Source organism: Eubalaena glacialis, chromosome 2, assembly GCF_028564815.1.
Source record: "Eubalaena glacialis isolate mEubGla1 chromosome 2, mEubGla1.1.hap2.+ XY, whole genome shotgun sequence".
In the NCBI taxonomy this organism is placed as follows: domain Eukaryota; kingdom Metazoa; phylum Chordata; class Mammalia; order Artiodactyla; family Balaenidae; genus Eubalaena; species Eubalaena glacialis.
This window is the reverse complement of record NC_083717.1, coordinates 20673775-20684918: the sequence shown is the minus strand read 5'-3', so window position 1 is coordinate 20684918 and position 11144 is coordinate 20673775. Positions and strand designations below refer to the sequence as shown.

General features: G+C 45.9%; 1 protein-coding gene across 1 annotated transcript in view; it reads right to left on the bottom strand.

Annotated features, from left to right (window-relative positions):
• Positions 1 to 8800: 8800 nt before the first annotated feature.
• The window catches only part of UPF2 (UPF2 regulator of nonsense mediated mRNA decay), a 92736-nt gene continuing 90392 nt past the window's right edge, over positions 8801 to 11144 (bottom strand). The window contains exon 22 of the mRNA XM_061179425.1: positions 8801 to 10079. Within this exon, the coding sequence (XP_061035408.1) occupies positions 10070 to 10079 (10 nt within the window). The 3' untranslated portion in view covers positions 8801 to 10069. The remainder of the gene's footprint in view (positions 10080 to 11144) is intronic.

The window sequence follows — 11144 nt, the reverse complement described above, 5'->3', positions numbered from 1 at the left end:
ACCCTGGTACTTGGTCAGTATGCGGTGCTCTCTGTATTATATTACACGGTTAAAAACAGAATGCTTTCTCCTAAGATGAGAAGCAAGGCAAGGATGTCCGCTCCCATCACTTCTACTGGTTACTATATCGGAGATTCCAGACAGTGCAATCAGGTAAGAAAAAGAAAAGACATCCAGATTGGAAAGCAAGAAGTCAAACTGTATTTGCAGATGACACGATCCTGTATAAGGAATCCACTAAACAACTACTAGAACTAATTGGGTCAAACAACATCACAGGATACCAGACCAGTGTAAAAAAAACAGACTGCGTTTCTAGATATCAGCAATAAAAAATCAGAAAACAATATTACAAAAACAATTCTATTCACAGTAGCTCAAAAATAATAACGCCAATTCCTATGGAAATCCCAGCAAGATATTTTTGTAGACAGAGACAAGCTTATTCTAAAATTTATATGCAAAGGAACTAGATTAGCTAACAAGCTTGACAAAGAATAAAGTGGGTGGAAATCACTCTACCTGATATCAAGGCTTACCATAGAGCTCACCAAACAGTAATACAGTGTGGTATTAGCGAAGCGACAGACCCAGAGATCAATGGAACAGAATAGAGAACCCAGAAATAGACCCACGCGGTAGGTTCTGTGGTTTTCTTGACAAAGGTGCAAAAGCTACCCAATAGAGAATGACAGCCTCTCCAACAAACGGCACTGGAGCAATTGATCATCCATAGGCTAAAAAAAATCCTAAACCTCACACCTTACACCAAGATTAACTCAAAATGGATCATGGACCTAATGTAAAACATACAACTATTAAACTTTTAGGAAAGAAGAACAGCATAAAATCTTTGATATCTAGGGCTAGACAAAGAGTAGAGTTATCAGACATGATAACAAAAGAATCATTTATGGAAAAAAAAGATAAGTTGGACTTCATCAAAATTTGAAACTTTTGCTGAGCAAAAGACCCCTTTAAAAGGATGGAAGGCATGCTACAGATTGGGAAAAATTATTTGGAAACCACATATCTGACTTATATCTAGAATCCGTAAAAGAATTTAAAGAATTCTCAAAACTCGAAAACACAAATGCAATAAATACACAACTGTTTGGCCCTGCTTCTAATTAAATTAGAAAGGCAGAAGACATGAACAGACATTTCACCAAAGAGGATATATGAATGGCAAACAAGCACATAAAAAGGTGCTTAACATCATTAGCCATTAGGGAAACGCAAATCATAACAAGGAGATACCAGTACACACTGATTATAGCAGGTAAAATAAAAAAAACAACAACAGTGATAAGACCAAATGCTGGCAGCAGTGTGGAGCAACTGGATCTCCCCTACATTGCTGGTGGGAACGGACAATCGTATAGTCACTCCAGAAAATAGTTTGGCAGTTGTTTCTTAAGAAACTAAACATGCACTTACCACATGATTCAGCAATTATACTCTTAGGCATTTATCCCAGAGAAGTGAAAACTTACATCCATACAAAAACCTGTACACATGCTAAATTATACACTTAAAAATGGTTACAGTGGTAAATTTTATGTATATTTCACCAAAATTTTTTTTAAAACTTGTACAGAAATATTCATAGAAGATTTATTCAGAATAGCCTCAAACTGGGAACAACCCAAATGTCCTTCAGTGGGTAAGTGGTTAAACTCTGGGACATCCATACATTGGGGTACCATTCATCAATAAGAAGGAACCACATGCACCGACTTGGGTGGATCTCAAGGGCATCATAGATCCATCATTGATCCATACTGTGCAGTTTCATTTACATAACACTCTCAAAATGACAAAACTACACAGATGAAACCAGGTTAGTTATTTCCAGGTATGATGACTAAGTTTATGTGTCAACTTGACTGGGCTAAGGGCTGCCCAGGTTGTTGGTGAGCCATTATTTCCGGGTGTGTCTGTGAGGGTGTCTCCAGAAGAGATGAACATTTGAATCAGTGGACTGAGTGAAGAGCCTCCTCCCGCATGTGGGTGGGCATCTGCAAGTCCACTGAGGGCGTGAAGAGAACAACAAGGTGGATGGAGGGGCACCTGCTCTCTCTGCTCGAGCTGGGACGTCCATCTTCTCTTGACCCCAGACATGGGTGCCCCTGGTTCTCGCCTTCTGACTCAGAGTGGGTCTCAGGCCTTCAGACTTGGGATGAACTGAAGAACTGACTTTCCTGCTTCTCCAGTTTACAGATGGCAGACCGTGAGATATCTGGGCCTCCGTAATTACAGGAGCCTGCTCCTATTATAAAATATCCCCATATACATCTCTTTTTATCCTTTTGGTTCTGTTTCTCTGAAGAACACTAATACACCACGGGTCAAGGAGTAGCACACAGGAAAGAGTTCCTTTGTGGTGCTGGAACATTTCTGTATCTTGATGGTGGTGGAGTTACACAGATCTACACATGGAATCCCATTCTGTAGAAACACACACACACACGTGCATGTGTAAAAACTTGTGGAAACGGAGTGAGGTCTATAGTCTAGTTACCAGTATTGAACCAATGTCGGTTTCCTGGTTTTGATATTGTACTATCATCATATAAGATGTCACCCCTGGGGGAAGCTGGACCAAGGGTTTGCAGGGCTCGACTATTTTTGCAACCTCTGGTGAGTCTGTCATTATTTCTAGATAAAAAGTTTTTAAGAAGTAAAATGGGATTAGGGATTCTGTAGTTATTTTAGAATTCCTCTCCCCGTAACACCCAGGGTGGCCTGGCTTTCATGCACTGGCTCTCCATGCTTGTTTGCAGGTTAGAGCAGCAGGCACGGAACACCGCGGGAGCTGGTGCAGAAACCCCAGTGGACCATGGAAGGGGCAGGACACCAAAGTCACACGTTCCTGGCTCTAGGGACCTAAATACACAGATCTTCTCTCCCACCCTCCACCGCTCCTAAGGGAGTGACCAGATGGCTTCCTCCCAAGGGGGGCCGTGTGGGCCAATGGCACCTCCTAGTTCCTACCGCAGCGGGCAGTAAAGAGGAGGGAAAGAGAGGCCCAGGGTGGGTGAGGTCTGCCTGGTGCTGAGGCTTCGGGAAGCTGGGGGCTTGCAGAAGGAGGCCCGGGCCTCTGGGAGGGCCAAAGGGAGGCTGTGGCCAGGCAGCCCCAGCCTGATCCGGGTGTGCAGCCACCAGCCCTGGCGCCTCGGGTCTCTCTCCAGAGTCTCTCAGAAACAATGCAAAGCAAACAAACAAAAGTCAGATTAAAAGGAAAGGAAAATCCAGGTCAGGCAGAACAGAGAGACATCCGTTTATAGTCGGCCCCATCCCACCAGTCTGCACAGGCCCGGCGGGAGGGTCCCCTTGCTCCTCACCCGGTCCAGGCCCAGGGCCTGCGCTCCAAAAGCACAGCTGGACAGCACTCCTGGAGAAGAGGCCCCGGGGCCCCCTTCCACTTGCCAAGGGCAACGTCATGGCCTCAGCTCTCTGGCCGAGACCTTTGCCTGCCCACCTGCAGACAAGGAAGTCTCCAGAAACCAGGTCCATTTGGCAGTGGCCATTTTCCCTGGCAGCCTGTGAAAACATCATGCAAACCCTCGAAGGGAGGCGGGTGGGAGCCTGCCGGCAGCTCCCACTCCGTGAATGACAGCACCTGGGGACGGGCTGTACCCACTCCCTCCCTCCCTCCCTCCCAGGCCCCACCACCACAACCGTGCAGGCCAGGACATCCTACCCCCTCCCACACCTACCCATCAGGCAGCCCTCTCCCCTCTACTTGGGAAATCTGCCCCCTCTTTATGCCACCACCCCATCGTCTCTTGGCCAGGCCCTGGCCATACCCTGCTCCCAGGTCTCCCCAGTTCTACTTTAGCCCTTACAATCTGACCTCCACTCAGCAGCCAGATGATCCTGTAAAGTCAGAGCAAATCAATTGTATCACACCCAGAAGAAAATCCACGTCTCCCTCTGGCTTACGAGTCCTCTCTGATACGGGCCCTGCCTCTCAAAGCTCTGCGTCCACCTCTCACTGGTTTTTCCTTCCATTCCTCAAGCAGGCCATGCTCGTTCCTCCCTCTCTGACCTCTTGTCTGGAATGTGTATCTTCCAGGGGCTGATCCTTGCCATCATGGGGGGTCAATCTCGAGGGGCTACCAGTCACGGCACCTCACCCTGCACAGCACTTGGGCTGCAGTCCGGTCTCAGGAAAGCAGAGCCTGGGAAGAAGGTTAGAGCACGCGATGCTCATTAGGGAGCACGCTTGGGACCAACAGCCGTGGAGGGGAGCCGGCAGGACGGGCAGAGGGGCAAGGCGGCTGTGATGTGGGCTTAACGACAGCTGGACTGGCCCTTGGGTTGTCTGACTTGGGCCGAGGATGCCAGGCCTTCGTGCTCCTGCTCCATCAGCCCTTTCACGTGGGCTTCCGCAGGCCCCCTCCTGCGCCTACAGCTAAGCCCATCCCAGCAAAGGGCCTTCGGCATTGCAGTATCCATCTCAGCTTCTCTCATTTTGGTATTTTTCTTAATTTTTCATTCCTATGTGTCTCTCCCTCCAAGAATGGAAACTCCATAGAGGCAGGATTTGCCTTGTGTGTCACTGGGACGTCAGCCTAGCACGTGGTAGGTGTTGAGCGAATGCTTTACATTCACGACCACCCTGGAAAATTCATCATTTGATTCTCATTGCACAAATGACATCAGTGAGGCTTCGGTTAAGAAACTTACCCAAGAAGTGGCAGGAGCAGAACCCCGGGTCGCTCTGTGTGGCTCCCCCGCCAGCGCCGCCCACCTCACCAGAATCAAGGCAGGGGCAGCGCCATGATGGCCCCGGGCTGACGTGGGAGGCTGCACATTCTGTGCGTGGCTTAGAACAAGATTATAAATTACTGGGGGATTTGGGCCATTCCTTACAATCCCTCCTAGGCTCGGTGTTCAGTCAGTGGCCCCCATGCACACAGAAGTCATAATGAACCAGCCCTACGTGCCCTTCTGCTACACACACAAGCAGGTGGTCAACCTGATTAAGCTGAGGACAACTCTGCTTTCTCTCTTCAAATCCGCTGCCTGTTCTGCTCTGTCCGCTTCTTCTCCATTGCCGATGCCCCCTCAAAGAAGCCTGGCAAAAAATCCCACCTTCAAGCACGGAAGTCCTGTTGCAGACATGGCAGGGGAGGTGTTTGGGAACGTGGCCACACACACTTCCTGGGGTGGAGCAGATTCCCTGGAATTCCCGTAGTTCGGGGGAAGCACGTGTTGAGCACCTCACAGGGTCCACCAGTCCTAGCCTGGTACTCCTATCAAGGGGCTCTGCATGCCTCTTGCAGAACAGTCGCTGAGCACCACCCTCCAATTAACCTCATCCCCCTGCCAGGGGCAGGTGGGCAGGCAGAGGTCCCTTTGATGAAGCTCAAGGAAAGCATCTAAATTAAATCAGGGATGAGGGGACAGCAAGGTTTCCTAGAGGAGGAAGGCCAGTAGCACAGCCGGGCAGTAAGGAGCGGACATTTCTGGCAAAGGAAACGGCATATGCAAAGGTGTCATACTAACACTAGCCACCATCAGACAGACCCTTCCTATGTGCCACGTGATGAGCTAAGCACTTTACAGATACCATCACTTAATTTCACAGAATTTTTCACATTTCTTGTCTGTCTCCCCTACTAGAACATCAGTCCCACGGGGGCAGTGATTCTTTCCCCACCTCTGTATCCCCAGTGCCTGGTATACAGAATGGGGTCAATCAATCTTTCTCTTCTCATGGTCGCCAAGTATTCATCTAAATGTTTAAATCCATGAATCTAATCAGACTGACTACACAGTATCAACAGGAAACCAAAGACAGGGTAATAGCATGAGCACTTGTACACATACATGCACACACTCAGCAGAATTTGAAATGCTTTCCCCAGTAACTATAAAACTAGAGCCGCTTCCAAGGAAACAAACATTTGAGTAATAATCCAACCATTTCCAAAGTTACTCCTCCAGAAAGAAGAATTTCTACTGAGATAACAGAAGATGGCTGACTGTCCCTTGTACTTCGTCCAAAGGTTTTAAAAAAAAAATTGCATATAAATAAAAATGCCAAAAACATGATTTTACTTATAGCATGCTAAATATTTTAAAATTGATTCTACCTCCATTCTGTTTTCATTCAAAACAAGTCTAGGGAAGAGCACTAGACAGAGCTGGGGCAGCTATACCCTGGTGCCAGCCACACAGTGAAAGAGATGTTTTAACGAGAGGTTGTACAGATAAAACATTTGGAGTTCTTTAAAATCCAAACTTTAGAAATAAACGTATAGCTATGTGGAAAACCTCATGTTTAAAATCTGAGAACCCCAATTATAGATAACTGAGTGTAGGAAGTGACCCCCACCCCAGGTAATTCTTAAGGCTCCTGCTTGAGCGGCTATGGTTTCACAGAACCTGCCCCCTTGACCACAGATCCAAGGATGGACCAGCAGATCTGTGGGTATGCAGACTTGGCTGCACTGTCCATCAAGTTGCTTCTGTAGCTGCAAGATTTAAAACTCAGGAGCTGTTGGCAGCCAAGTTTACAACGAGTGTTATGGACTGAATTGTGTGCCCCCCCCTCAAAATTCATAGGTTGAAGGCCCAAGCCCCCATGTAACTGTATTTGAAGATGGAGCTTTTAAGGAGGTAACTAAGGTTAAATGGGATCAGAAGGGTGGGGCCCTAATCCAATAGGACTGGTGTCCTTATAAGAGGAAGAGACACCAGGGATGCAGAATAAAGGCCATGTGAGGGTGCCGGCTGCAAGCCAAGGAAGAGAAGCCTCACCAGAAGCAGTGCTTGGGCTTCCAGCCTCCAGAACTGTGAGGAATAAGTGTCTGCTGTTTAAGCTGCTGCTTTGTGGTATTCTGTTAAGGCACACCTGAGCAGACTACAAAGGAGCAGAACGCACACACACTGGAGGATCCTGATTGCATTTAGGTATCTTTAAAGCCCAACAATATTCTCATGTTGGTTTCAAACTTTAGGATCCTTACAATAATCTCCTGTGAGTTTAAGTGAATTCAAATTGGGTCTCTTCCATTTGCAACTAAATGAAAGAGGCTTCTGGATAGCTGGAGGTTTACCCCCCATCTCCATCCAAGCACACAAAATTTTAAAACCATTTTAGAAGGGAACCTGAGATACATTTCATCTCTGCTTTTTATAAGAAGATACTCTGTCTTAAAAAAAAATTATCCCAGGTTTTCCATTATGAGTATTCCAAAGATATTCTATGATATGGCTGGAGTCATTAGGAAATCTGAGGTCTACACCTCTCTTTGCTGTTGGCCTCACCACTCTGGGCCTATTTCCTTTCTACAACAAGTTATTTCTGCTAATCACAAAAATTCTGATACCGCCAATGACTGATCTCACTACGCTGAACGTTAAGTCACCACACTGCTCAGGATGACTCCCCATCTGCAAACTGAGTGTTTCTTCCAGGACTAACATTCTACATGTTCCAGGATTACTACCCCACCAGGTCTCTCGGGGTCCTGTGCCATGCTCTCCCCTTTGGTATTGCCGTGTGGTTTGCCTTTTCTAGTCTGGCTCCTTGTTGGGCTCTTCCAGCTGCTGTGTGCTATCTGTCCAGCCCCCGGGTCTCACACGGGTCAGGTACTGTATAGGGTATGAGCTCACAGGGCCTGGGCGGCTCTCATAGGCAAGTGCAGAGACTCACCGGGAGAGTGACCCTTGGGCTGCCCAGAGGCCTTCTCAGCTTATTTGTTCCCCAAAAGGCATCAAAGGATCAAAGGGAGAAGTCTGACAGCAAACATCAGGTTTGTTCACATCTTTGCTTACCTTTGGTGGATCACAAGGTAGGGGAAAGAGGCCAAAAGACTGACCACGTATGAGAATCAGTCTTCTCCAAAATCCAGCAGGCTTTCCCCCTTATTTATGTTTTTAAATATAAGCAAGCTCCTTGGTGGTTAAAACAGAACCCATCTTACGTGTCACTAATCTTTTGGTCACCAGTAACCTCTCTCTGCTACAGAAATCTAATGGAATAAAGCACAGTGCTGCACACCATCTTATTTGGTCTACTTTCTTTATGGTTACACCTGCTAGTGACCTTGTTTCTTCTAGATGAAAGATGAAAAGTGAATGAAGGTGAATTATCACAGCTGATTTTCAGATATTCTCTGCCTTGTGCATGATACACAACAGAATTACCCCTGGTTCCCTCTAACAATTTAAACTTGGAAACAATATAAACATGACAAAACTTGTAAACCATTCTCCTCAACACCGAATAGCAAGGAATAGTACACAGGTCAGCAAGGAAGATGGCGATGAGGGTTGGAAAATAGGGTTAAGAGAATTAAGTCGAGTTTTGAAACTTCCTTCACGCCTTCTGGATTGTCTCAGCCAGCCTTGGAATAAACACCTGGAAAGAAGTTGAAAACGATGGTTCTCGCAATTCCCTTCTGAACCGCCTGCCTTACAGAGGGGTTTATCAGCCCTGCGGCACACACGTGGGTAAGATCATAAACACCACCCCAGGCTAGACTGTGCTGTGCCAGCATTTTCCATCATAACCAGCTTCAAGCCTGCTCTAAAAATGTTTATTCTATTGGACTCCACTGGCTACTTTTTTTACTGACCCCAAAGGTAAGCTAACTCAGGAACCCAGGAAAACAATGCAAATAACAGATGCTAAAGGGAGAGCAACAATACCAGTGAAATGCTAAAGAAATCGTCTCTGAGACTATTTTATAAAGAACAGTGATGACCGTGGAAGATACTGATTTACCCATTTAATAGGTTTCCAAAACCCAAACCAAATAAAACACAACCACACCAAATCTAAATTACAACACTTTATTGCAGCATCGGCAAAGGTCAGATTTCTGAAGCTGGTGAAGATCGGGCAGCATTTCCATGTGAAATGTTACAACTTTACAAGTTTTGTTTCTTATTTAATTCTACATGCAGAAACTGAAACATTGTAAAAGAAAAAATGCAAAATAGCTAGAAAAAAAGATGTAATCAAGTTGTAGCATACAGATGTGCTCTTCAACTAAATTTACTATGCCTATTGGAAAGCAAACGAAAGACAACTATCCTAATAAATTAACAGATTGCCAGAAACAGACTAAGAATGCTCATTTCTACTTAGTGGGGGGAAAACAAAACAAAATAAAAGAAAAACAAAAGCAAAATAAAAGCTCTACTGTTTCCATACTTTGTTTAGAGACAGAGGCTGTAAACCCATGAAGGTCAACAAAATCTCCGGATCCCCTTCTCGCTGTCCTTCGTCCATCTTCTGTGACATCTGCCTGGCACGCTGTCTGTTTTCAATGATACTTACAATGGGCTCAACTATCCCTGTTCTTAGGCTGGTGTCAGACTCCCCTAAGCCATCTGGGTACATGCTTTGTACACTAATCGTCTTCACATTTTCTTTTTACCCTAATAGGCAATGTTACATTACTGACTCTGATGGATAAAACTGATTTTTCTCCCTCATCCCTTGTTCCTCTTGAAACAAATTCCTAAACAAAAGCCTTCCTGGTGGATTATCTGGTATTTGGATATCTTTCATCATTTTGTTGTCCTGCATGTAAGTTTTCACTAGAAGATTTTACTGCTTGCTCTATACTTTGCTACTATAGTCCTGGAGCCCCCAAATGTATCTTCTTCCAACTTGGGATGTTCAATTCAGAGACACTGTAACTCAAATCAAGTTTAAACTCAAGTTCATTTCCCCCATACCATTACCATTACAACCGTTTCTTCTTTGGCTCAGTCATCTCACTGACGCTCTTCTTGGTGTAACTGCTCAGGAATCAAGTCAACCATCTCATTTCTTGACTGCATTCTCAAGAGAAGATGAACCCTCACGTGATTTCCATTACAAAAGGCCTTTTCTGCCTTATCTGGAAGCGTCGGCTTGTTCCGGTGTTGGCAGAGGCTGCTGTTTCTGCCTCATGGCCCCAGCCTGTCCCAGGTTTAGATTCGCAACTCTCTAGACCGACATGCTGAGATGTGTCCACTGCTCTCATTCAATTGCTGGAGGACTCCACTATCCACAACATCAGATACAGGACCTAATGAAATGACACGTGCTGCTGGATCAACGTCTCCTAGAGGCACAAACAGGGCAATGTTAAAGAACCAGGACTGAGGACGACCCTCCAGCAAGAAAAGGCCCCTAAAAAAGGCCCCAGCCACTATTCATTGACATCTGCAGACAAGTCAGTGCTTTCTAAAGAGCACACAAATTCCTACTGGACTAAGATACAACAGGGGGCGGAGGGGCACTAAAAAGAGCAATTCTGATGCTGATCAGAAGGGGGTGGTCCCAGTAGCTCTCCTGTAACTACTTTCTAAGATGCTGAAAATTCATGGTTTGTGTCATGGTTGAACGGTGTACCCTCCAAATTCACATGTTGAAGTCTAACCGCAGTACCTCAGAATGTGACCATATTTGAAGATAGGGTCACTGCAGGTGTAATTTGTTAAGACGAGGCCAGACTGGAGTAGGATGGGCCCCTGATCCAGTGTGGCTGTGTCCTCGTAACAGGAGGAAACCTGGACACAGACACACACCCTGGGAGAACGCCATGTAAAGATGAAGGCACGGGTCAGATGGTGCTGTGGAAGCCAGGGGAGGCCAAAGATTGCTGGCAAAGCACCAGAAGCCAGGAGGGAGCCTGGAGCGGATTCTCCTCTCAGCCTCAGAAGGAACCAACCCGGCCCTGACCTTGGATTTCGGCCTCCAGAAGTGTGAGGCAAACCATTCTGTTGTTTAAGTCACAAAGTTTATCATGCTTTCTTTTGGCAGCTCTAGCAAACTCATACAGGTTGTCTCTCACAAGGCAAGTTGCATTAGCAAGAAACTTTCAAAGAATAAAATGCAAATACGGAGAAGTCTATTTTCAGCTAGATACATCCGCAAGTCGTGCAGAACTGAACTGAATGGGAAAAGGTCAGTAAAAGAAGTATTCTCTGAGAGAAAGAAACAGTTTCTCCCCTGATGTCAAGACAAAGCAACGGTCTAAAACAGAATACTTTAGATAAACGCAATGAATGACAGGAAAAGCATTCACAGTCTTTGATAAATAAGACACACTTATTATAACCCCTTGCTACTCAGAGTGTGGTCCACACTCCAGCAGCTTTGACATCACCTGGGAGCTTGTTAGAAA